At 45.6% G+C, this 26,708-nt stretch overlaps 1 protein-coding gene across 4 annotated transcripts in view; it reads left to right on the top strand.

Annotated features, from left to right (window-relative positions):
• PARD3B (par-3 family cell polarity regulator beta) overlaps nucleotides 1-26,708 on the top strand; it is a 417,558-nt gene that overhangs the window by 364,604 nt on the left and 26,246 nt on the right. For all 4 annotated transcript variants that reach the window (XR_009958854.1, XM_062579370.1, XM_062579372.1 and 1 more), the window contains exons 21-22: nucleotides 3,716-3,851; nucleotides 24,576-24,655. Coding sequence is in view for 3 of the 4 variants with exons in the window: in XM_062579370.1 (XP_062435354.1) it covers nucleotides 3,716-3,851; nucleotides 24,576-24,655 (216 nt within the window). In the remaining variant the exon portion in view is untranslated. The remainder of the gene's footprint in view (nucleotides 1-3,715; nucleotides 3,852-24,575; nucleotides 24,656-26,708) is intronic.

Here is a 26,708-nt window from a genome sequence, read left to right as displayed (position 1 = left end):
GTGCGTGTTTCGGGGGGCAGCGGGAAACGTGTGGTTGTGCAGTCCTCGGGAAGGACTTGCCGTGCACGGCGGCGGAGGGAGCTTCGCACTGAACTGTAGGCGTGATGGGGACTGTTGATATTTGTGCCTCCTCAAGGAGGGAGCGCTACGTTAAATGTAAAGCTACTGTAGAAGAAATATGTCTCCTGTCCTTACTAGTCTTTGTGACAAGCTTCAATAAGCATCCTTAAAATAAACAGACTTTGATTCGAGTATTGTTTTTATATTTTTTCTTCTGTAAGTTCAGGTTCCTTTTCAGTATAAATAGTTATGCATCCTAAACATTTGAACCAGTATTCATCTATCGTTTCTCTGTCTGAGAACTGCTATCTGATCAAACCAATGTTTTTTAATTATGCATTTATAGGCAGATGAGAGAATAGTTTACAGTCAATGTATGATTTTCTCTGCAAATCGTGGAAAATTGTGTTGTTTTTTTTAATATTGCCTTATCGGTTTCTTTTTTATATTACTGATGACTTCATTCTGTTTGAATTCAATGCTTCAGTTTCTTTGGGGTAAACTAATAGATTATGTATGCGATATTTGCACAGTGCTGATTGAATTCATCTGGTGAGTTTGAATGTGGTTCATATATTCACATAATTGTCGGGAGCCAACTTGAAATTCAGAACAGTTTCATGATCATTGCATAGGGCATCATATTCATCTCACGTTATTCAGGAGTGGGTAAAACTTTCACGGTAAGCTGCATACATAGCTCCTTCAGAAGCCAGTCTTTTATATTTGTGCCTATAAAAAGTGATGGAGAAAGAAGAAATGAGTTGTTGCATCTTAAACTTCTTCCTAAGAAAACGAAGCTGCTGCTGTACTGATCATCCTTTTGCCAGTCTGTTTTTCCCCCCACACACACCCCTTTCTAACAGCTGCTGAACTTACTGGCCAATTTTGATCGGATTTGACAGACGGTGTTCAAAGACACTAAGTCACCATAAGTTTCATGAGGAAAAGCAGCCTGCTAGAGAGTCCCAGATTAACGCCCTTGCTGGGGGATACGCTGCAGTGTGAACTCAGTCACATTATTGGACACCAGCGAATCCACATGAGAGGAGAGGCACAGAAAATCCGACTTCATGGAGCTGCTTGTTTCCACAGAGATTATGCTTGTGTTTTCACGCTAATCCAGATGGATGAGCTTCCATTTGGTGCTATCTTTCATTCAAACATTCCTACTCATTCTCATGGTTGGGTTTTGTGCTTTAATATGATGTGACAGAGGTTTGCTAAAGAAAAAGCTGTCAAGCCTGGATTTTTTTATATTTTTATATATATATATATATATATATATATATATATATATATATATATATAAAATCAATCTCCATTTGTCCTGCAGCTCCTTCCACTTGCTGACCAGATGGGTTTCAGCAAAAGGAAGCTCACCTAGAGGAGATCTGCAGCAAATGGAGCACAGGCTGCTGTTGCTGCTTCTCACAGTATTTGACACACTGCTTGAATTAATGAATCTCAAGTTTCATTCAGAAAAAAAGAAAAAAAAACTTTATGATATTTTCAGATTATCTCTTCAGCCAAAAATACTTGGAGGTAAAAAGTGGGTATGTGGCCAGCAGTCCACTGGCCACAGGTGCTAATACAGTTTGCAGAGGGCTGCAGGGAGCCAGAGCAGCTTGACTCAAACCAGACATTGCCTGTATTTCCTTCCTTCCCCTTCTCAGCTTCTGCTCCGTTGTGTGTAATGAAGTTGGCCAAGCAACAAGGACAGCATTGCACTTGGGGCCTCTTCTGTATGGTGGCAGCCCTAATTTAAACTGCTTATTTTCTGTAGACACAGGTAAAGTCAGGGGCTTTCACAGGTACTGTATTGCTCATGCATGATGCTCCAGAGTTCGCTGTCCTAAGTGGTATCTCCCATTAGCCTGTCTCAATCCCAGTATCCTGTAAACTGGAGATGGTTCTGCCCTAGATAACAAGATTTCACATGTGAAGTTGTTCACATATGAGGACAAAGACTGTGGAAAGAGTCAGAAGAAAAAAGAGGGAATGTGCAATTTTTTAATAGACCACAGAGTTTGTAGAAGCTTTCTGTACCGTCTTGGCAGATGATGAGAAAAATTTCCTGTGCTCTGAAAGAGCTGGGTGAGTCAGCCAAAGAAGCTTGAGACCTCAGGGCTTTGTAGAGGAGAGGGGCCTCGATTGCTTAGGAGCCAAGGAAGCAAGTCATTCCAGTGTTCACTTCTCATGGAAACATCCTGAAGCTGCAAGCAAACATTCCCAGTGCTGGCTGCATGCTCCGTTGCATTTGCACCCTATGTGAAATCTCCGTTCACTGGAAATTAATTTCAAACCTAATTTAGCCACCAATCTAGATGGCCATTAGATACTAGAAACTCTTTATTATTGAACTGCGGGGTTTATGTCCAGTCTTTTATATGTGCTTTATAAATTCAGTTTGCTATGAAAAATCCTATAAATGGTTTCCATAAAGTCTAGCAAACACAGGGGAAGGTGGTATGGTGCTCCCCGGAGGGTGGTTCATGTGGTTAAGTCCATCCTGCTGTAGCCCATTCTCAGAGGGGCAGAGTTAAGGTTGCAGAGTAAGAGAATATCTGAGGATGGGCTGCAATAACCAAGTTTTATTGGTGTTGGTTTAGGAGCGGCCCCAAATAAGTTGTATATTGCCCTGTGAATGCTGGTAAATGTTGTTGAGCCATGTGGTCAGTGTCCACCCAGTGCTGACGAGAACAAGTCTAGAAATAGCTGCGGGAAACATTTAGTTTATCCATTTTCAATGTGGCTGTATTTTTTAAGCTTTATTTGTGGGGATTTTTGGGTTGGGGTGGCCATGGTGGTTCATCCCTCCAGGTATTGCGTGAGCTTCCACAGTTGTGTAAGTCCAGGTGTAAGGTTTTGGAAGGTTTAGAAGGCTCAAAGCCCACAAAGACTTGCATGTGTTCTGCTTGACAAACGGAGTAACTCCACTGGCTCCGACTCCTTCTCTACGAAGGCAGACTTGGAGCATGCAGTTCAGCATACAAGCAAGTCTGTGTTGGATTACTGCCTAATTAGCACTTTAAAAAATGGTGTCAAGATTTGATAGTGTGCTTTCCCATCTCTTTTGCCTCCCCTGTATTTTCATGGCTGATGTTTTAGTTCTTTGTATAATTGGGAGGGAGGTTGTTTCTTATGAGATAAAACCTTTTCTGTGCTTCTTTGTGAATAAAGTCTATTCTTTACCTTGAACAAATGTAATTTTAGGGAAATTCCACATTTAGCGTGGGAGCAAAAGGAAACATTTTTCTGGCAGCTTATCATCATCATCATCATTATTATTAAAATATGATAGCCATTTATAGTTGCTCATAGGAATGTTAAAAGTTTCCTTGTGCTCCCCCATCTGTCTGCATCCATCTGTTGTCTCTTGTCGTGTACTGGAATTGTAAGTTCTTTGGACAGGGACAGCCTTTTTTGAAAACGGGGATCAAGTTCACAGTTAGGAGCTTAATGATAGCAGAATGCAAAAATAAGGGTGACGTGAGCTGCTATGCAGATCAGGATGGTCAGAGATTCACCGTGCACTCGTCTCACAGGTGTGAGTACTTTGTGCGTGTGCTCGAGTGGGTATCTGACCCATGTTCAAGACACCTGTGTACAGATGAGTTTTATTTAGCTGTTTTGTTTCTTTCCCCCCTCTCAGCGGCTGTCCAGGTGGTGTGAATGCTGATCGTATCCAGAAGCTGCGGAAGGAGTACCATCAGGCCAGGCGAGAGGGCTTACCTTTCTATGAGGATGACGAGGGAAGAGCCCAGCCATCTGATTACGAGCAGCGTTGGGTAGGTCCACAGCATGATGCAAAGTGCTGTCACAGCACTCAGGGTTTGCAGAATATGCTGATTTGTTTCTGCTTTCCAGAAGTCATTGTGTCAACTTAACATGAATTTGGGCTTTATAGAAATGAAGAAATCTTTTAATGCCAACTTACCGAAGAAAACATGGATGTCCTGAAAACTGGGCTAAAAATAACATGTCTATTCACAGTATTGATTTAGGCCCAGGTTTCCTTTCTCCCAGGGGAGGCCCAAGATAAGCAGTCCTTGCCAAACTCTCAGTCACATGTGGTGGCATCAAGACTTTTCAGCAGGATTTATGGTACTCTCTTAGTTCATCCAGTGATTCCCTCTGGGTTTAATGAGAGCATTAGAAGAACAGACTCTCACTGTGCTTCACTGTAAAGTGAGAGGGAGGAAATGTAAGCATGCCTGCCCCTGCCCTTCCTTCTGCACACAGGCCAATAGCAATCTGGCCATGATACATCCTCAGTCATTTTTATGAAGTGAAAAATGGAATATTTTGCTCTTCTTCCAATAAAGGATCTTAAAATATTTTACCAATGGTAAGGAACTGTTAGAGACATACTGTATTCCCTGTTGTATATCTAGGAATCATAGGACACAGGGATTTATAATCTTTGGGTAATACAAGGTAGAACCAGTGATAAAATCAGGAATGTCTGATTTTTCAGTGTGTTTAACGCAACAGCTACGGCGTGTGGGATCTAATTGTAGCACTCAGGAGCTTCACCTCAGCAAGATTTCAGGGCTAGGCTCTGTCTCTTCAGAAGTAAATATAATCAGCAAGCATTCAAAATTTAACTCTTTGACATGATGCCATTTATGCTATATTTAAAATTTTGGTTAAAAGAGAGACAAACAGATAGAACTGTGTTAAAATCTTTAGAATCAAAATAGATTTGAGGTTTGTACTAACATCACTGTAGCTTTTAATGCCCCTTAAGCTACCAGTGCAAATGATGAAGTGAAATCTGCGGCAGCTGTGGTGATAGTCAAAAAAAATCTTATGAGAGTAGACTTTATTGCAGCCACAGAGAGATATAGTTAAAAATGATATTTTTACATAAATTAACATATATATTTGTTCATTAACCCGCAAAAATGTTTTTGTATATATTACTCTGTTTTAATTACCAAAAATATCACCTTCAGCAAAATAATTTTTTCCTTAGAGCAGTTAACTTCAATCTGCTGCCTTGAATTTTGTGGCCCAAATTTGGCAATCTATGTAGCTGCCTTTCTTCTTCTGAATAGCTATTGCAAGCTGAAGTTAGAGTAAGCATCAAATGTGTCTATCTCTTGAAATCTTACAGCATACTAAGTGTCCTGACAGGGACCCCAGACCTGCCCGGTGGTACATCTTCAGCAGCCTGAGAACTTCTACTTCTTATCTCAAGCTGATAGAGTTTTATTAACTCTCGCAGGATGTTCAGATTTGTGGTCCAGTGTAGTTTTCTAAGATTCACAAAGGCTCCTTGTAGCTAATCCTTTTAAAGCCTTTTCTATTAGGTATAATGCCTAGAGATTACTGATTTCCAAAGCTTTGCTTTTCCTGTGAGGTAATTTGTCCTTAATCAGAGCACCTGAAAGAGTGCTTTGAATCTCTCAATCTTGAACTGATTAACAGGAGCGGCACCAGGATTGTTTTTGGTTCTTCAAACGCAGAACATTTTTAAGCATTTTTGTTGTGAGAAAAGGCAATCTGCTTTAAACTCAGAGTCTACTTCAAGGGCTGTAATACTGTGAAGCTTGTTGCTGCAACAGTTCCTCCTGTTGAAGTGGCTTACAAATTTCAAAAACTTCCGGTCTATCACTACAACAAAATCAGGGTGCATCCACTGGTCCATCCAGCCTTGCTTTGGTCTGGACAGCAATGGGGCCACAGCTTGCTCTTTTCTGGCTCCTGTTTGGAAGTTCTTGAGCTTTACTCTGACATGTGGTTTTACTTCATATATATATATATATGTATATATACACATATATATATGTGTGTGTGTGTGTGTGTGTTTGTATATATATTAAAAAAATCATACATTCAAAGAAAGAAGAAACAAAAATAGAATCAAAATATTAAAAAGAAAACAAATGTCTCAAAAGCATCTTGCCAGGACAGTCCTCCAGACATTTTGTAAGTAGTATCATGATTCCCACCTCAGACTGCTGACCCTTAGCAGTACTGTGGTAACACAGATTGAACAACAGCTGATTTTCTCCACCTTTACTCATCAGTGAAGAGACATGCTGATGACTAATTGCATAATTGTAAATAAATAAAAACTTGTTCTAATCTCTAGGATGTCAGGTCTCTCTTTAAAGAGTGAGCAGACAGCTGAGGAGGAGGAAAACCTTCTGGTACAAGCTTTCTTACTTCCCACAGAAGGTTGTGTCACCAGGGAAGCTGCAGCTGGAAAGGAGATGCTGTGTCTCCCTATGTATTTTTAATACTCGATTAGTTCTTTCTATGCTTTTGTCAGTCAGCTGTTTTACCTAAGCCAGCTTTGCTTTAAGATGTCTTTCTAATGTACAGCAGCTGCTGTAATCACTACCCACCATCTCATGAAACGTGCAGATAAGTTGGGAAACAACAGAGGATAATTTGAGAAGACACTATCCATGGCAAATCAACAGTCTCAGAAATGGACCCAGGGTCTTGTCCTCCCGAAAAGTATCTGAGAATTCATGAGGCAAATTTCCATCTGATAAAGCTGACGTTGACAAGTGGCCTTTAGCTGACACTGTAGTGGGACAGAATTTCTAGTAGAAGGGGTATTTCTAACAAGCTACTTTTTTTAAAGTGGGATAAATCAAGTTAAAGTGCAGAGCCGGCTGAAAAGCCAGCATTGTAAGGGAAAATGATCTCATGACAGGCAATTGGGATCCATAAATGTTTTAAAAATAAGGTCAAAAATTCATTTGAAATAAGCCTGCTATTCTCTCGTCATCCATTCCTCCCCCTCACCCATTTCCAGTTCTCCTCTGTTCTTCTCATCTGTTGTTGGATGAGTTTTTGCTCTCTTGCACCTTCATTTTATGTAAGAAGTAGCTGAATAATTCGGTTTAGTTGGTCTGCATAAACAGACACATGTATATGGCACCGTGTGTACTATAGAGCCAGCTCCTTTGAAATTCTTCCCTATTTTCTCTGTGTTTTGGGTTATTGTTGGGTTTTGCATACTTTGGACCCCCTTACCCCCCTCCAGTGTGTAACTGGGATAAATGATAAAGCACATTCGATACAGCAGATCACAAAGCTTAAAGCAAACCTCAGCTAGACCTACGTAACCAAAGGACAGGCTGGTGATAAGCATAAATATTGTCCAGGAAAAAGAGTACCTGTTGTTGTCAGTATAATTTGAGATTGCTGTGAAATGTTCTGACAGCCAGGACGTCTACTGGGAAGTATCAGCTCTCAGGATAGAGTTTAGGTATGTGCATACATAGTCATGTCTTAGTAGGGCGTCAGTTAGATAGTGAAAGTACTCATGAAAATATTCTAGAGAAACCTAATGCTAAGGGCACTGGAGTGCACAGAAAGAGAGGTCATATGTTTATATAGTATTATCATATACAGCAGTATTAGTCAAACCTTGAGAGAAGTGTATAAACAATAAGCCACAGGAACTTGAGCAGTCTCCTTAGGAGCTGGAGGGCTTTTGCACGAGGCACTGTCAGGGCTCTGGAGTCACAGACTAATAAAAGATCGTGAGAAAAAGAGGAGGAGTTGTCAAGCGGAGCCATAGAGTTAACGTGTGTGCGCGTGTGCACGCGCATGCACTTGTATTTAAGGACTTTTAGATAGTGAGGAATTAATCATCTATTTGAGGATTTACTTGGATTGTCTTACAGATTTCGTACAAATCCAGTTACTTAAAACATCAGTTCTTTCTGTCAGGGTGGCAGTAAATTCTTCGCGAAACTTTATCTTTTTTATGTATGTTCAAGGACTGCATGTAACCCAGGGCACACTGCGAACGGTGCTTCATCTGTCAGCGACCACGTCAGCTTCACTGGATCCTATGCCCAGCCTCACGTTAAATCGTTCTAAGAGCTGTTTGCTTTCTCATTTGCAAATCAGATCTATAGCTTGATAAATAACCTGAAGATGCGAGGAATCCCGTGTCTGGATGCTAGCTATGAGGCTTTTGATTGAAGCAAATCTGTAATGCACTGAGCTTTGTCAGTTCCCAGTTTGGAGCGTGGAAGAAGAATCACGCCTGTCTGTGCTAAAGGCCAAGTAGTTTATTGTGTGCCTGGCAGGGGTCCAAGCCTAAAAATCAAACAGAAAAGAAAAGGAGCGTTAAGAACTGCATTATTTTTCCATAATGTGTCAAAGGGTTCTTCTATACTTGCTGCAGATGAATAAGGAGCTGTTTGTGCTTTTCGTGATCAATTAATTCCAGGTTCAGGATGTTGCATTTCAAGTAGGTTAGGTTCCCAAAATGCACAGACGTTTGTGTTGGACAATGGTTAGAAACCAAAACCAAAATTCCAACTTCTAGAATAATAACATTCCTCTCTTCTAGCGCAATGGGAGAAATGACAATTTTATGTACAATGTAAAACCATATAGCAGAAACTGCTATGAATTCCAGACTTTCTGAAAGCCCACGGACTATTAGTCAGTAGAAAACACTGAATTAAAAAAAAAGGGGGGGGGGAGATATTACATGAAGTATAGCAGCTTTGAAAACCGTGGGTCAGAAATATTTTTGTGTACGTGTTACTAAAACATATTAATTAATAGCAGATGTAAAATATTTTATTAGGACCTATGATTAACTCACCAATCAAGAACTCTTTGTGGTCACTCCTTCCCGCTGTACAGTGAAGGTTTCAGCTTGGGTCTGTTCTGAAAAGCTGTTCCAGCAAAGCAGAGATTCTGAAATTTGCAGGCTGGCTTTAGGGGCAGGTTTGGGGGCGAAACTGTTGCGTGGAAATCCCTGCCAAACCTCATGTGAAAAATAAACTATTCCAAATGGCGCAAGCAGGGAGAGCCAAATTCAATTCCATTCATACTGGTAATACAGAGTGACTCTTATAACTTGTTTGGAGTCGTTCCTGTTTACACAAAGGTTAAATTTGGCATAGAGTATCTGAAGCAGAGGGGAGCTGAAACGCTCATGCCTTCGAGCTAACTCTACGTACGCCCTCCTGTTTACCGAGGGAAGCGGTGCCGGTGCCATATGCCACCTTATCGAAGCCCACGGGTGCTGTTTGTGCCCAGAATATTCTGTGAAGTCGTTTATTCCGCGAGGTACCTCCTCGCACAGCTGGGTTCTGTGGCGCTTCGAGGCAGGGTGGTGGTTCGGCGGCTGACAGACGCTCGAGCTTTCCTGTTGCTCCGCAGAAGCCGCTGAAGCAAAGCAGAGCACTGCACGCGGTGCCACCAGGCTCTCCGGCCATGCGCCTCCTTGCAGAGGTCCCAGTGCCAGCGGCCTCCGCGTTCAGCCCCAGCGCTCACCTCCCATGCAGTCAGCGGAGGGTCGCTGAACGCCGCCCGAGCCGAGAACGTGACGGGGCCCCGGCAGAGCCCCGGGCAGCTGCCGCGCGTCGCCGCGGGGCGTTACGCAGAGCCCTGGAGGCTTTCTGTTGGGTGCTTTTCTCCTAATTTGCCCACGTGCTTAGGGGGACAAGAAGCAAACCTCTAATTGGTAATTGCATTGATGAGGGGAGTTAGTAGCAAGTAATCCATGCCATAAATACAGTGCACAGCTGCTGTGTTCTGCGCTTAGGCCTTCTTCTAGCCTCAGGGACGCAGCTGTATGCGCAAGGGAACAGCCGTTTCCGAGCCGGGCCCCACACCAACATGTGGGTCCTGGCGAGGGCATCGTCGCGGGTCTGCATAGCCCGCAGCTGGCTCTTTGCCACACGTTTCGTCTTCGGCAAGTCTTTGCTTTACAGTTCTCTGCCCGCCTGTGGATTTCCTAGGTCACTCCACAGGTACGTGAACACGTGTCAACGGTCCTTGAGCACTGTCAAATGTTGGGCTGCGTCACGTGGGGAAGGTGGAAAAGGCCGGAGATTTTGATGCTGAGCCTTCATGAGAGGTCACCAAAGCTCATACTTTGCCCTTGGAGCCTTCCCTTACCCTCAGTGAAACAGACTTCTCCATGACTGCTCGGTCCCGACTTCTAGCACGTCAGAGCCCCACGTACCATCGAATCAAATACAGCTGCTCGGGGGTCTTGACTGCAAGGGGGGAAAAAAAAAAAGTAGATTCCTTTTAAAATTGACCTCCCCTTCCTCCGGCCACTGGTAAGAGGCCTACTTCAACTTCTGGAAAGAGGCCCAGTTAGCATAGCACTCATTTTTTTAAGCACAAGGTAAGTGTGTAATGCCATTGAAGCACTTGTCTGTAGCTAAGCATGTGCTTAGGTATTTATTAGATTGGGCTTGAAATTGGGCCTCAGATGTGACCCCTGCTAAGGCACAAGCAGAAGTCTTTGCCTTTACCATCAGATATCCACAGCCCTTACCAACTCTCAGCTTCATCTCCCGGGGTTATGCCCCTGTGCAGTACGTTGTTGATTTTTAAGAAATCTTTTCTAAATCAGCAATAAAAATACTGATGATGCAAAAAAGTTGCTGTCCCAGACAGCACCCTGTTCAGAAAGGTGTTGGTTGCTGTCCAGATGCCCCTGCTGGGGATAATGTCCCACCAAAATACATTGCAGTAGCTTTGACAAAGCTCTGCAAAATTTGTCCATTTAATGTAATGGAAGGAGGAATGACCTCAGTGAGGCAAACTGCAACGGTTGACCCAGTGTGTGCAGAGCGGGGTCGAGGCTGAGAGAAGCTGGGTCAAGCAATACAACTATGCCATTGAGGTTCTCACAGAGTACAGATCTTTCATTTGTTATAGTTAGGTATGTGACAGAAACCAACTGAAATAGTAAACTTCCAATAACTTCTGATTTCTGGGTTGAGTTTTTACACGCTGTGTCTGTGCAGGTCTTCTCAGTATTGCGACATGAGATCTGAAGTGCGGGCCTTGGGTAGTCTTGAGTTTTGATGAGGCTCCTCACTGCAAAATGCATTAGTGGAATGGTTTGTTAGATTGTGTCACAGGCACAGCTTCAGTAGCACAAGGTGTCGGGGTGTTCTGCTACATTATTGTCTTGCAGTTAAAAGCACTAAAAAGTTCAAGATTTCTTCACAGCCAAGGTGTGAAAAGTAATTAGAATGTATCTCTGGGTGCTGTGTATAAGCAATTATCTGGGAATATATAAAGGCTCTATTTTTCTCGACAAACAGGCGACATTGTTATAATTATTTAAAATGAAAAATAAAGTCACTGCCTCAGACACAGAGAGATTGAGCAGATAACTTTATTAGTTCCTAGTCTAAGGTCTGTAGTGCAGATGCTAATCTAATACCAAGACTGCATTAAAATAAAGCAAAAAATATGGGAAAAGAGAGTTCCGTTTACTCAGTAAGGCTGGTGCTGTACGTGAGTTTGGCCTTTCTGCTGAAGGACAGCTCTTTTAAACTTCCAGCCTCAACTCTTACTGTCGGAGAGGGCTTGGAAGAAGGAGCACTGGTCCCTTACCTCTTGCTCAGTTTGGGGTCTGGCTAGAGCACGTTCCATCTACTCAGTGTGCTGAGTTTTGAGGAATTCTGCAAAAGTTAGTAATTGATATTTTAGAAAAAAACAGTAAACTGATTTTTTTAAACTTTCTTTATTGTATTTGCTTTGTTTAATAAATTGAATTTGTAAGTAGGCATTTGTTGGTATGAAAGGTAGCATGATACAACATTTGTATATCTTAAGTCCTGTGTGGTACAAGCTAATTACAGTAATCGAAGTGATATTGGCTTGTCTGCCTTCGGAGCAGAAGCATGCGTTCTGGCCCTGCTGCCTCCAAGGAGGTCCTGCTATTCTGGGCAGTTTGTATGTGAATAATCCAATTTCCCACAATATGATGGATTTCATGGAGTAGTGTCATGCATGTACGTTCTGCTTGTGTACAGCTGGAAAGAGGACAAATATTAGCATCTCTTCTGAAATGTAATCTGGTTAGTAATTGCTAAGATTTTTCTGGTTTTAGTCCTTTTATCTGCTTGCTTGCTGGGTTGGAAATAATAACTCAAAGTTTCTGTTGGAGATGGTGCACTCCTGCGTTAGGAACGCCAGTTGCGCATGCCAACGAGTTTTGAGGGTGGCTGTGGTGGAGCACTGGCCCTGGCGAGGCCTGAGTGAGTGTGTGCTTTACACCTCTAGGTGCTCCTAGAAAAGTCACTGCTGCAGGTATCTAGAGTAAAAGTACAGCACTAAGTCGTGATATGGCACAGAACAAGGCAAGCAAAGGTGGGTCCTGAGGAGCTCCAAAGGTTGCTTAGGTTCTTCTAAGCATGGCTATATAAAAATTACGTGCTTCGTAATTTGACAGTAACTCTTTCAAGACATGATAAAAATGTATAATTTGACAAACATGCCTGTGCTGTCCATCTCTGTCCTACCACCAGCAAAACAAAGTCAGTCCAACAATCTAAATTCAGTCTTCCTTGTGCAATGATTATAGGGGAATTTAAGAAATTGCTATTTGGTGGTACCCTCCAGCGGATCAGTATTAACATTTACATTTGCATTTGAAGTTCACTTTCAAAGTATTTCTCTTAATTTGCTAGGAAGATACCTTTCAAGTTAGCAATTAAACTGTAATTTGGTCACTGAGGTGTTTATGTGGATTAATAGATCTCTCTCTTCAGTGTATGCTCCTGAGTTTGAAATAATAGCTATACTGTGTGGTAGCATGACCCCACTTGAGTTTCACACATACATGCACAAAATCAAATTCCATCACATTTTAATGCAAATTTTACCTTTGCAAATGATGGCCTGAAAAGAATGAGTTTCCATGGTAACCCTAGGGAACACACAACCTGTTTATCATAACTTCTCCATGAAGCAAGACAGGGGGTGGGGGAATATGCTTTGATGTCAGCTGTGTTTTTCTCTAGACAGTATTCTGCTGTAGCATGTATAGAGAATTTACCTAAATGCTCCCATACTGTCCTAAATAAACTTTTTTTCCTCTTTCTTACACATAGTAGTAGTCATACAAAATAGCATGGGAGGGAACTGCAGTAGGCAGCATTCAAAACCATTGACTGACCTTTCAGCTCCTGTCTGTAGTCTGACAACCAGGTCAACATTTTTAAAGACCAATCACAAATTAATGCTTACAACAGATCTCTTCCATCACTTTCTCTCTCCTTGGTTTCCCTCCATGCTTTATGTTTGGCCCTCAGTGTCTCTGCTACTTTTCAAAGGTTCTTTAAGTTTTTTCCTTCCTTGTTCTTCCATTTGACTGCTGAAAGTACTGTTTGAAAAAATGCCTTGAAGTATTCCTGAACTCCTACATTGTGGAGCTATCACAGAAGAGAATGTATTGATTATACATCACATTCAGTGCTGGCTTTCAGAGTTGAGGTGGTGGCTTCTGGAGCTGCCATTAGCCAGGGGTGAGCTTGATGGCTGCAAGCATCTAGAAGGTTGTATTTTTCCTGCAGATGCCCAATAACTCCTGGCTGAAGGGAAGCATGTCTGCAAGATTCTTTAAGGTCATTAGGAGTAAGGAACAGATGTTGAGGTTTTTCAGAATGCTGCTTTGAAGCACCATTTAGGAGTCAACTGACAGGACTGACCCTATAGGCAGTGATTTTGGGGACTGGAACACAGAGGAGCCATTGCCCACAGTAACCCATCTGGTATCCATCTGGTACCAGCAAACAACAGACAGTACCAGATTACAGAGAAGCTGTACCAACTGCTAAATTGGTATCAGCAAGCAAGGAAGGTCGCCACCCAACAGCAGTTGCGAGCAGGAGAAACAATGTCTGTAGCATTTACAGACTGGTATCTGAAGATCCGGAGGAACCTGATGCCGTAGCATATGGAAAGCAATTCCTCTCTCTAAGCCTGCTTATGCTGATGTTGTTTGCTCAGTATTAATCCAGGTTTGGGATTTTTTTTGTTAACCATATTGAATTTGCAGTGTGGAGAGCTTTTGTCATAACGCCATTGAGAGAGCGCCTCTCTTTAGTGGCATCTATGTTTAACAGGATTAAGGTGGATTTAATCCCCTGTGCTACAGGCTAACCATTCAAATTTGAAGAATACTGTTCCAGAGTGGTGTCAAATCACAATAGGAGGAGTTGAAGTTAACTTTTAACACCGTGACGATTTACTCTTTGCGGTTTGTCTTTGATGTGACCTATTCTTGGGGAGCATTGTGGCAGGGGGGTCTTTCCCAATTTTATTGCCATCTTCCTCTTCTTCCCTTTGTTCAGTTTTCCCCATCTTTCTCCCTTTCTTTTCTTGAAGCTGTGTGCCGGCTTCCACAGTAGCTAACTGTTTAGAATGTAATAATACAACAGTGAGAGATTTACTGCCTCTAGGCACTACCCCTTCTACTTTTGAGGACCTCCAGCAAGGCGTGATTTTATAGACAATGAAAGGCTTGCTCTCCCCTGGGAAGCTGCCTGCCCGCAGGAAGCTTTTCACTGTCTTATTTCCAGAACTTGCTCTGCAATTTAGTTCTGTGCCCTGCTATTTCCCCCTTCCCTCCCTCTTTCCTCCTCCTGTAAACACACGCAGACGTACCCCCCACATACGCATTCGGCACCAGCGCCGGATGTACAGAGAGATGGCAAAATAGCATTTCCTTAATACGGGCGGTAAAAGCCTTAAAAACACACCAAACAGTTTTGTTTGCCATCCTCATCATGAGTGGAGGTATCGATCTGTCCCCTGTTTGCTTTCCAGGTTCTGACACTGTCATCTCATTTGCTCTAAAAAGGGCACAAGCTCGAATCTGGGCTGCAAAGAGTGGCCATTACCCCTGGGCATGGGTGCCAAGAACTCTGCTGACTTAGCTAGAGAAAGATGCTGAAAGCCCCTGACTTGGAGAGAAAATTCAATTCGGTTTGCTTCATACAATGCCTCTCATGAAGTATTTCAAAATGTCTTATATTAGGAGATAACATAATGAGAAAATGCTTTAGAGAACTGGGTATTCAGATAGCAAGACAAAATGATACACAACAATGAACTGGAGTAAAAGAAAAGACGACTGTCATTTAAAAGCAGTAATCATCTGGATAAGTAGTCTTGTAAACTAATTACAGTGAGAAGAGAAGCAAAGAATGCCAGGCTGGGAGGAACGAGAAGCAGCTTAGTTTCAAGCGGAGGCGAAAGCAGAGGACTGGTTTCATCTGAGAGGGGGGAAAGAGCCCAACCAGGAGCGACGGGCTTTAAGAAACGTATACAGACCTATGTATTTTATGTGCCGTATATAGCATCACAGATGTACCTCGGTGACAAGTTAAATGACTCTCTGTAGTAGTTGGGAAGAGATTAATTGCTTTGGCTTGGTTCAGTGGTAGAGCAATTGAAATGCCCCCACGGAGCTGGGAAGGATCAATGCTGATGCGCGCCGAGGGTTTCTCTTGCGCTTCTTTCAAGTTTTGGTCTCGGCTCAAAGGCCTCTGTTTGCTCCCGTACTCTGAGAATAGGTTTGCAAGTGAGGTGTCGCAAATCTGGTGCTCGTTAAAGACAATTAAGAGGTAGAATTAACCAAAACATATTAGACAGCTAATGGAAAAAGAAGCCACCCACCGAGAAGGACACAGGCCAGGAAATGATCTCATTTTGCATGGTCACAGGAAACCGACAGTGCTGCAGCCCCGGGGATCAGGGCATCGCCGAGCTGACGTTCACAGAGCAGAATATTGTCTTCGTGGGGCTGTGCGAAAACACTTTGCAGTTTTGGCTTCACCTCCATCTTCGCTATTTTCTCTCTCCTTAGTGTTGCAAGATACAGCAAATGCTGAGCTTGTTTTCTACTGAGCTAAGGCAATTGCCATGTTTTTAAACTGTTATAGGAACAGCCTGTTTCCCTTTTAAAGTTCCCATCTGTGTTTGTATTTCCCTCAGTCTATTGCCTTTGTAAAGAATTTTTCCTCTCTCTCTGAATATCTAAACCATTAGTTTCACTGCCTTGAACAAGAGGTAGGGCATTACCGAGGAGGAGAAGTAAATCCTGAGACAATCAGTGTCGCTTACTCCCAGCTCGGAGCGCTGCTGTTGTCAGTGTTCCTGGAGTTTATTGCACGGGGAGAGGGGACGATATAAACGTATGCGTAAGCAGCAGCACTAAGCCCCACTGTTCAGCTCCCTTCTTTCCCCGCAAAAGAAGCGATGGAGAGACTAAGGAAGGTGTAATCGTCCAGCCGCCTGAGCGACAGAGTAGCGGCCTGGCTGCGTGCAGCTGATCTAAGGGAGAATTGTCAGGAGCACTCAGCAGCAAAACCAGGATCCTCGGTAACTTTGGAGCGTGGGTCTGGTTCTCTCACGGGGAAGCGGAAGGACGGTTTGATTACTATCGCCTTTTTCCTTTAGACAAGGATGTTTTTCTTACCCAAGGGAAATGCATTCTGGCAGCATGAACATAACTATTAATCAACACTTAAGCAATAATCAGTGAATGAAAAATGATGACCAGAAGCTTAAAATGCACTTGCGTAACTACTTTGGCGCTTTTCCTTTGAGATCATGCCCTTGCATTTTAGCTTGAACAATTCTTGTGAAATTAGTGTATAAATTGATAAATTCCAAAAGGCAGTGATTTAAAAAGCTAGCACTTACTTTTCACACTTAAGAGAGGAAAAAAAAAAAAAAGAACAGCCTAACAACAGCAAATGATACATTAAGATCCAAGTAAGTAATATTATAAAGCTGCCTCAATATATTTTGTGTTCTGAAAGTCTCTAAGATAGAACTGGTAGTATTTTCCAGGGTTGCTTCAGAGCCGTAGAGGCAGAGTTTGTTATTATTGCTATGCTGAGTTCAAGTGTGCGAAGGCGAACACTGGATGCAGAGCTATAGATGTTCTTCCTGTGTATTCTCACCGAAAAAGGAGATGCAGCCAGTGGAAGATGCAGGTGTATGTCAGCTTTGGGAATTCCTCCAAGAGAAATCAAATGCTATTGAAATTAAAACAAACCACCATCATATGTGCTTAGCATACTTTCCTGAGTCTGGGCCAAGGGAGGTGGTGGCGCCCCGCAGAAGCAAAGCCTGAGAGACTCCGCCAAGACTGCAGCAGTGCCCTCCTTCAGGAAGGTGTTTTGCCTGGGTGTTTTTTGTCAATGTTGGCCACTGTTCTAATGGTATCAAGGGGTTTCTGGAATCAGCTCAAACCCGGCCAGCGAAGTCTAATGGGAGTGTAAAATGCATAGAAGTGAGCATGGGCTTGAGAAAAGGCAGGCTCAACGTTTTGTGAGACAGAGCGCTGAACTCGGAAGGTCTACGAGGCTGTGCTGGGGGGACTGGGCTGCAAACTGGCACCTATTTGTTGATTCACCTTCCCAAACTGTTTACCCTGTATTTTCTGTTAACAAGAAAACAGAAAAGTTAAAATTAGTTGCCAGTCTAGCTGAAACAAAACCTGCAAGGCATCAGCCAGTGATTTGAGAATATCTAGCTACTGTACCCCCAAGATGCCTGTGAAGTGGAAATGGCGCGGGGATACAAGGTTTCTCAGGCCCTGTGATGCTGGGGAGGTTTTTTTTCTTTTCTTATTCATTTGAACTGTCCTGCGTGCAGGTTTGACAAGTAACAGGGTACTTCAAAGTGTATTCCCGCCAGTGGTGGCGGTTGTGCAAGTTCCTGCGCAACGTCATCGCGGTTTGCCGTTGCAGCCCCTTAGCCGAGGAAAGCATCGCTAGGAATATCAAAACGAAGTGTTAAGGTGCTGTCTTATATCCGAACAATGGTAGAGCAGCACGGATGGGCTCATATAACATTAGGCTCTTCTTTGAGGACTGCTTCTGTCATTAAAATCAATGCAACTTAATTAAAGCAAATTATAGATAGATACATCTATAAATAAGATATTAAAGTGCGCTGCTGAATATGATAATTGCTGCATATTTAGCAATCAGCGTGTGTGTTCTGCTTTTGCCAGGAAGGATTTCTTTCAGTGGAATCAATGGAGCTTTATTAAAAACCATCCAAATTAGAGGGAGAAATGATGAGTGTTATAATAACGCAAAATCACTGTTTCAACTTTCATTGCAAAACCAGGAAAGCAAAATACATCCCTCTTTGTGTATGTAAGGAAAACATCAGGAAAACTCTTTTGAATCATGGACATTGTTAGAATTTTTAATTTTTACCTTTTGATGAAAACCACAAAAAACTGGGTGGAAGAAAATGTGTTTTCTGTGGTAATGCTGAAGGTCTTGAAGGGTGGGATAATTAGGATATCGTAGCAGCGAGCAATTAAAAAGACATCTTCGATCAACCTCATTCATTTCATTGGGAACATCGAGTTCACTGCCTTACCTAAGTCCCCTCCCGTTTTAACAGCTAAAGTAAGTGTTAGGGAGTGAAATTGTCCTCTCAAATGCCATTTGCAGCCCCTAGAGCCAGGCAGGTTGTTAAAATGCAAAAAATCAAGTGGGCGAGTTGGAGGTTTCACCTGTGTATGAAACACTGAGGCTGGGCTGGGGAGCAAATCGGCTCTCACTGCTCTGGGTTTTTCTTCAGTTTTCCCTTAATTGAAAACAAAACCCAACTGTGTCTCAGCAGAGGGGAGCCCTGGAGGCTAAAGGGCAAATTCCTTTATACCGCGGCTCTTTCTGGCACGCCGGAGCGCAGCCCATGTGATTAGAAACGCTTGCGGACTAAAGAGCAGCTTTGAGAGGAGAGGTCAGACCAGCATCTGAATCAAGTCCTTTAACAGATGATCACAAGACTAGTGAAAAATGTCCTCAGCGACGCGGCGGTGCTACGGGCCACGTGTGTACGCGGACTGTGGGGCAGAGAGCAGGGCCGGGTGGGATTTTCCCAGCACTTGGGTGATGGCAGAGCACATGCCTCGATCTGCCGGCGTCCTGTGCCACAGCCTGCCTTGCAGCGCGCGTCCCTCGCGTGAAATACAGCTGCGCTATCGCGCCGTTCGAGGGAGAAAACCACGAGGCGCAAGCGCGAGTGACTTTCCTGGACGCACACGGTGCAAAAGTTGGGAAGCGAGACCCGGCTTGCTTATCCTCCTGAGCTCCTCCTGATGGCCGGTCTGACGTGACGCGAGCGGAGTTATGCACCGGGCTCACAAACGTGTTGCTAAAATCAGATCAGCCTTGATGAAGTTATTGTGCTGCCACTTATCTTGCGGGCAGCGCAGGCTCCTTTGTGTTTGCTTTCTGATCTTGACAGTAATTGAAATGTTTGGAGGGGGCCTCAGTGCTCAGAAAGGATGAAAACAAGGGGTAAAAAAGAAAGGAAAAAAATCAATGAGGAGGGCAGAGGACACGTTTAGTATAGAACTGAATTAAGAAACTTTAATCCAATTTTTAAAGGAATTGATCTCTGCAGAGCCGGTCAAAGCTTTCCACAGACAGCCGTAAATAAAATACGGGAGGAAACAAGGGCCGCAGGCAGCCCGGGCACCGCGCTGCCTTGGCCTCTCCTTCCCGGGAGGAAACAAGGGCCGCAGGCAGCCCGGGCACCGCGCTGCCTTGGCCTCTCCTTCCCGGGAGGAAACAAGGGCCGCAGGCAGCCCGGGCACCGCGCTGCCTTGGCCTCTCCTTCCCGGGAGGAAACAAGGGCCGCAGGCAGCCCGGGCACCGCGCTGCCTTGGCCTCTCCTTCCCGGGAGGAAACAAGGGCCGCAGGCAGCCCGGGCACCGCGCTGCCTTGGCCTCTCCTTCCCGGGAGGAAACAAGGGCCGCAGGCAGCCCGGGCACCGCGCTGCCTTGGCCTCTCCTTCCCGGGAGGAAACAAGGGCCGCAGGCAGCCCGGGCACCGCGCTGCCTTGGCCTCTCCTTCCCGGGAGGAAACAAGGGCCGCAGGCAGCCCGGGCACCGCGCTGCCTTGGCCTCTCCTTCCCGGGAGGAAACAAGGGCCGCAGGCAGCCCGGGCACCGCGCTGCCTTGGCCCTTCCTTCCCGGGAGGAAACAAGGGCCGCAGGCAGCCCGGGCACCGCGCTGCCTTGGCCTCTCCTTCCCGGGAGGAAACAAGGGCCGCAGGCAGCCCGGGCACCGCGCTGCCTTGGCCCTTCCTTCCCGGGAGGAAACAAGGGCCGCAGGCAGCCCGGGCACCGCGCTGCCTTGGCCTCTCCTTCCCGGGAGGAAACAAGGGCCGCAGGCAGCCCGGGCACCGCGCTGCCTTGGCCCTTCCTTCCCGGGAGGAAACAAGGGCCGCAGGCAGCCCGGGCACCGCGCTGCCTTGGCCCTTCCTTCCCGGGAGGAAACAAGGGCCGCAGGCAGCCCGGGCACCGCGCTGCCTTGGCCTCTCCTTCCCGGGAGGAAACAAGGGCCGCAGGCAGCCCGGGCACCGCGCTGCCTTGGCCCTTCCTTCCCGGGAGGAAACAAGGGCCGCAGGCAGCCCGGGCACCGCGCTGCCTTGGCCTCTCCTTCCTGGTGAGCAGCTGCCGAGCCTGGGCCGCCCGGGCAGGCGGCGAGGTGGCGGCGGTGCCGAGCCGGCAGCTCGGGGGGCGGCGCGGCAGGCGGCAGCGCGGAGCTCCCGCCGCCGTCCCCGGCCGCCCGGCAGCTCCTGGCGCGCGGGGCCAAGGTGACTCCTGCTCCGCGACGGTCCTGCTTGCCCATGGCGTAGTTGGCCGTGCCGCGACGGCTGCCGGCCCCCGCCGGGGAGGCTCTTGGCCCTTCCCGAGCGCTCCCCGAGGAAGCCAGCGGCAGGCAGGGCCGAGGTGCAGCGCGGTGTCTCCCGGGGCACGCCACGGCCTCCTGCGCTCTCCTGGGCTGCTCGCAAGGCAGCTTCAAGCTCCACGATGGAGTAAATCCTTTCTCTGCTTACAGAGAATTGGTCTTTTGCAGCCGCAGTATTTTCCGGTAGGCAAACCCTGGACTATTTCAAGACACCTGCCTGCAGGTATATTTTACTCATGCTGTATAATTTCTGTGCAAACATTTGGCTGATCTGAGATGTTTGTTCTCTGGTTTGATCTACACGTGCATGTTCACATTGCTTTTTTTCTGGGAAGTTTCTGAGGGAGAAATTGGCAGGTTTGAGATTTGTTGCCAGCTTATCATTTCCCCACGTGAGAGAGCGACGCTGCAGTACCCGGCAGTTACCGAACTGGACGGGGACGTGGCTTGCGTTCCCACCGCAAAGCGCTCTTTTTTTTCTCCTCGTTTTGTCTTTCTCATCGCAGTTAGCTTCTCTTTCTGTCTTTTTTTGGATCAATTACAGAACATGAGATTACCAGTCTTTTTGCAGTTCTCTTCCTTGGAGCAAACGTAGACCCTGTTTGTCCGGGGAGGTGCAGAGAGCCCCAGTCCGCCCTCGTTCCTCTCTCGTCCGTTTGTCCGGTATCTCGTCTTGGGCTGGGGCCGGTGCCCTGTCCTTCAGGGAAGCTCCAGAACGGGCAGTCAGCGGAGTAACCTGCTAAGAGCGGAAGCTCCCGCCGAGCCGCTCCTCGGCGAGCGGCCGGCCCGTTGAGGGTTTGCGCTCCCGGCTGCTGCCGTTCGTGGCCGCGTCCACGCTCGTTCGCGCGCGGTTCGGCTAAGGGCTGGGCCGCAGCGCCGCTCTGCAGCGGGCGGTTTCACGAGCGGTTTGCTGGTGTTTTTAGTAAAGATAGCGTTTCCTTTCTTCCACTCAAGTGTGCTGCTTCTTTAAAGGCCCTGATGGGATGATGGCTGTTTCTGTGTTTTTCTCTACCCTGTTATTTTTGCATATTCGTGTTTGACTTGTTAGTTGTTTGAGCGTGCTGTAGACAAGGTGATCTCTGCGTAACGATGGCTTTTCTTAAGTTGATGCAGTTAATTTAAACCTTAAAAATACGGATGCCTGTTTCCAGTCGTTCTCGCTGTGGCGCGTTAGCATACATGTGCGAAACGTGCGTTTAATCTGCCGCTCCCTCGTTGCTGATCAGGGTGCTGATCGCAGAAGCGCTTCCGGGCGGCCGCGGTACGGGCTGCGCTCGGCAAGGCGCCCGCGGGGCCGGGCACCCGCGTGCCTCGCCGCGCGCCGGCCTGGTCGTCCCTCCTGTCGGGTAAGCTGATTCCTTGCCCGCCTAAATAGCGCCCGATTGCTAAACGGGACGTTAAAGCGCGGGCGCCGGGCCCGAGGAGCAGCGCTGCGCGGGCTGGGGGAGTTGCACCGATCCTTTTAATTAGCGGCTTTGAGCACGGTGCGTGAAGGCGGCGCGGCACCCTTTGCTTTGGCTCTTTCTGGAACGTAAATAACTTCAACGAGGGAAGCGTTTCCATTTTAGCAACTTCGCTCTTCGCCGGGGTAGTATCTTATTTCAGGAACCATTTTGCTCTTAGCTCAGGGATATATAACGTCTTTACTGGTGCGTGGACAGATGGAGCAAGGAAATGAGGAGAAGTGGCTGAGTTTTTAATTAAAGACGCGGAGCCAGAGCTTGCTTTTGGCATGTATTGGGCGGTTTTATATAGGGTGCGGAGATTTAGCAGCTAGATAGAACCAAATTAGTAAAATTGTCTCCTCCACCAAGGCGTTTCTATGGTAACTGTCTCTCAAATCATATATACAAACAGAACTGGCAGGGGGGACCTCATTTTATTTGGTCTGTAAGAAGCCATCAGAAAAAAAAGGATATTTTGGGGCCATAAAAAGGCCTTGCAATGTAATTTTTTAATTTTTTTTTTCTTCCTGGTGGCTGGTGTGGTTTGGGGATTTCTGCTAAATGGGAATGCAGAGCTAAGCCTGCTGCAGCTACCGTGCGCTAGCTGGCCGCTGTTGCTCTCGATAGGCGTGGAAGTCACCACCACGACCCTTGCCAGGGCTTGCAAACGCACCAGGAGTTTCCTCGGGCATCGTTTAGCTCAGAAACGTCTTGCCACGGCACATAATCAATAACCTCTTGCCCTCCAGGCAGGTAGACAGTGTTTTATGTGGCTTTGGTGCTGGGCAGACCCAACTGTATCTTTGTTTTTCCTCTCTGTTCGATAAAACAGCAGAAATTTGGAGGCTCCCCTCTCAGCCGAGTACCTGGGCGGTTACCAACCTGCTCAAATTAGCAGCGTGGGAAGGTCCAAAGTGGCTGTGACTCGGAGCCTGAGTGACTCCGTCTCTATAAATCCTCTCTGTATGTCACTTTTACAGGTGGAAAAGTGAATGAATGATCGCTTTAGCCTACTGCCCTCTTTTGAAATGTAGGGCAATTATTGTGATTTTTTTCTGGTCCAAAGTGAAGCACTGCCAAAGTAGGGGTCATTTCAAATCAGAGGTGGTTATTTTCTTGTGACCATCAGTCCCACAAGGGCTCCCTTCTATTTTGATTCAGATAGAGGAGAGTTAGCAAAGGATCTATGCTAAGTAATTAGTTCACTTATGAGTATCTTGGATGCTCATTGAAATAACCCGAGCATGGCAAGGTGCATAGTGGTGTTTGTCTAGAATAATTTCTAAACTTTGCCTAGTAGCTGCAAGCAATGATGCCTCTATTTGCGTTGGACTGGACTTATGTAATTATAAAGAGAGATTGTACAAAAAAACGGTTTGTACAGGTAGATAAGACTTACTGCACCTGAGTGCACAACCTTTCCCATTGTAGCAGCTTTTAAATCTCTTTGGGGAAAATGACGTATTGTGTATAAATTACAGACTGACAGAAGTGTGTGCTAACCTGTAGGATGTGAAAAACATGTTAATTTTTGTTTGTTTTTCTCGTTTTATAATCAGGCATTTGCAGAAAGCTTTGTGTGATTTATTCTTTTCTTTTAATGAATTGTTAAAAATGTTTGAAAAGGCATTAAATCTTCCCTACTGCCATTAATCTGTAAAAGGGGAAGGGGATTTTAAATGGCCTCTTAGTATATTGCTTTATAAAACTGCTGATTCCAGCAGCACCGGAATAGGAATACATACTAATGTAGGAAACACTGAATGCAGCCAGAGCCTCCTGCGTTTATGGAGAAAAAGACTAATAGCTCCATTTTAACAAGGCTCTTAACACTTTGGGCCATCAGCAGGCATTGAGTGAGTGAAATTGGGAGAGCTCCTGCGCGCTAAAAGCATTGAAGTTCAGCGTCGCGTACCCCACTTGGAGCCTTCTTGCGAGAACTGCGCTCTCCGGCCAACTCCAGTTGCCGTCTTGAAAACAAACCAAGCAGCGAGCTGGCATCTGGACTGAGCGCGCTCAGACCTCCCTCCTGAAACGGCACCGGAGCACGCTAAACGCGCTGAGCTCCCAGCTGGGTGCTGAGCTTTGCAGTGGCGTTGCAGAAAGTCTCTGGGTTTGCGTTAAGAATGAACGTGCAGCTTGTTTATATTGTGCTTTATACTTGCGCAAAATGCCCAAAGGGAAGAAAAGCGGCAGACTGGGTACTAATACGCTAACTTGAATTGAAATACTTATGCTGCAGGGATCAGAAAGCGTGGGTTTGCTTAATTTGCTTACCTCCCGATAGCACTGCATTCGCGGAGGACCGGTAAGCAGAAAAGGAGCGGCAGCATCGCAGCTGGCACGCGGACAAGGCAGAGGCTCCGCACGCTGTACCTGTTCTGACGGGCCATTTGACATGGAGCCCTTGCTTGTTGGCAGTGATGAGATTGTGGGGGGGATTTGCAGCTTCTCTGAGCCTCTACCTTCCTTTCGTTGATTTTGCCGTGATGCAGCATCATGTGTTTCCTGGTTATCGCTTCGAGATGAATTGTTGGTAACCAAGGTGTATAATTGATGTTCATCTCTAATTACTTTCCTCTCAACAGGTGCCTGGAAAAGGTCCAGACGGGAGCTCGTACAACCTCCACTTCGAAGGCATGGAAAGGCAGTACGCATCCTTGCCCAGGTACAGTGCTGAGCCCTGGCCCACGCACTCCCCCTCGCCCTCCCTCCCATGCTTAGGGAAGTCAGCCCAGAGCCAATGTCTGGCTCCAAACTGAAAGAAAGTGGTGCAGTTTTGCCTTGCCACCTTTTGCTGATTTAATGCTATCTTTATAACTTTATTAATAATTTGACAGTTGATTTAAAAAAAAGGTGTCACTCACTGAACGTGTCAGCAAGAGTCATGATCCACAAGGAGGGAACATGACATTAAGGAAGCTGGCTCTGCAAGACTTACGGCAGGTCATCGCAGGGCGTAACTGTGACCAACTTTATATTGATACAATCCTACCTGGCAAAGACCAGGTACTGCTGTGGAGAGTCTCTGCTACAGCAGCCACAGCTACCGAAGTCCCACTGTGGCTACAAAGACCATCTGACTAGCTGTCTAGTCCCAGCGACCATCTCTGTGCCTTAACAGAGCAGTGCGGAAATGAGAGCGAATTCTCTGAGGTTTTTTTTGTTATTATTTTTAATCCTTATCAACTCAAGGAAGAATAACTCTAATCTGAAACCAATGGGGCATGACAAAAAGGAAGTGTTTCCGAGATTTCGGTCCCCTTTGTGGGAGTTCTAATAGCAGATTGTGAGATTTAGCAAGCCAGAGAGAGGAGCGAGAGAGCAATAGAGGAGATAGTGGGAAGCAGTGGGGAAGAAAATGAAAATAGAAAATATTCTCCCTGAGAATCAGAGGGCTGGAAAGGACTTCCAAGAGGTCGCTCAGTCCACTTGCTGCACCTACAAGCAAGATCAGTTCCTATATAAAAGCAAAGCAAGAAAAGTTGTTTACAACCCAGAATAGATTTTCAATTATAAAGTACTGTTGGCATTTTAGGAAATCAGTGAAGGTGCATTGTTCCTTTTCCTTTTGCTTTTTTTCCACTGAGCTATTTACATTTGAAGGTGTTACTGCAAAGACTGATAGAGAAATACGTAACATTGCATCCAACTGCAAATGAAAATATTAACAATATCTTACTTTTGAAATCAATATAGAGGCTGTCTTGCAAAAAATTGTTGGATGTTTGCAGGCATTTTTAATGTACGTGGTTTCTCAACCAAAGGATATGTCTATTGTTTAGTTATTGCCTTCAAATGGTGTTTGGATCAACCATCATTTGGAAACTTCTCCTACGCAGTAGGACACTCATATCTTCTATCGTGGTTTAGCAATGATTTTTGCAGGTTAGTTGTGTGTAGTTTAATTATACATAGTCTTTTTATCTATTTTAAATTTCAATTTTACTGAGTGTCTACTTCCTTGTGAATTACAAGAATAAATTAGCAATTGGCACCCAGTGTAACTCTCTACAGCAATTTTTGCATTCCCTATCATGTCTCGTTTTATTCATCTTCCCTCCAAGCTAATCAGCTTTATTTTTTCCAGTCGTTTTAAAATGGAAATTTCCCACTGGAATTACTTTCATCAGCCATATCTGAATACCTTTTATTTCTCCTATTTCCCTTTTGAGCTAGGATGACCAGAACTCAGCATGTTCCAGATGTAGACACACCCTTGGTTTACACAGCAGTCAAGTGCTCTGTGTATTTCCTCTTTCCTATTCTTTTTTAAAAACTGTTGGCCTCCTCGGCATGTCCCCACAGCATAGTGTGCACCACTTCTTTTCAAAGCAGCTCACTCTGAATCAGACACTGAATTTCACCATGTTCTTGAAAAGCCTCCATTTAACTTGCTGGAACATCACTCTTACGTCTTACGAGAGGCCAGAATATTTAGCTGGCTAGGACTAGCCATGTAGGAAGTCATCCAAACGTTTGCTAGGCTTTTGGAGATCAGCGTGAATGAAGTGTCGCACTGTCTAAGAGGACGATGCCGTCGAGGGAGGCGGATTGCGCTGCAGCGGGGTTGCGCGCTCTTCAGGAGCTGCGTGCCTGCCCTGTGCACGGGCCAGCCGAGGGACCGTCTGCGGAGCGCTCCTGCCCGCGGGGGGCTCGGCTTGGGGCTGGCGCTCCCCGGGGCGCCAGCGCTCGAGCGAGCTGCCCGCTGGGGTTTACAC

This window comes from Rhea pennata, chromosome 6 (assembly GCF_028389875.1).
Source record: "Rhea pennata isolate bPtePen1 chromosome 6, bPtePen1.pri, whole genome shotgun sequence".
Taxonomy (NCBI): Eukaryota; Metazoa; Chordata; class Aves; order Rheiformes; family Rheidae; genus Rhea; species Rhea pennata.
Note: the sequence above shows the minus strand (reverse complement) of the source record. Positions and strands in the feature narration are given on the sequence as shown.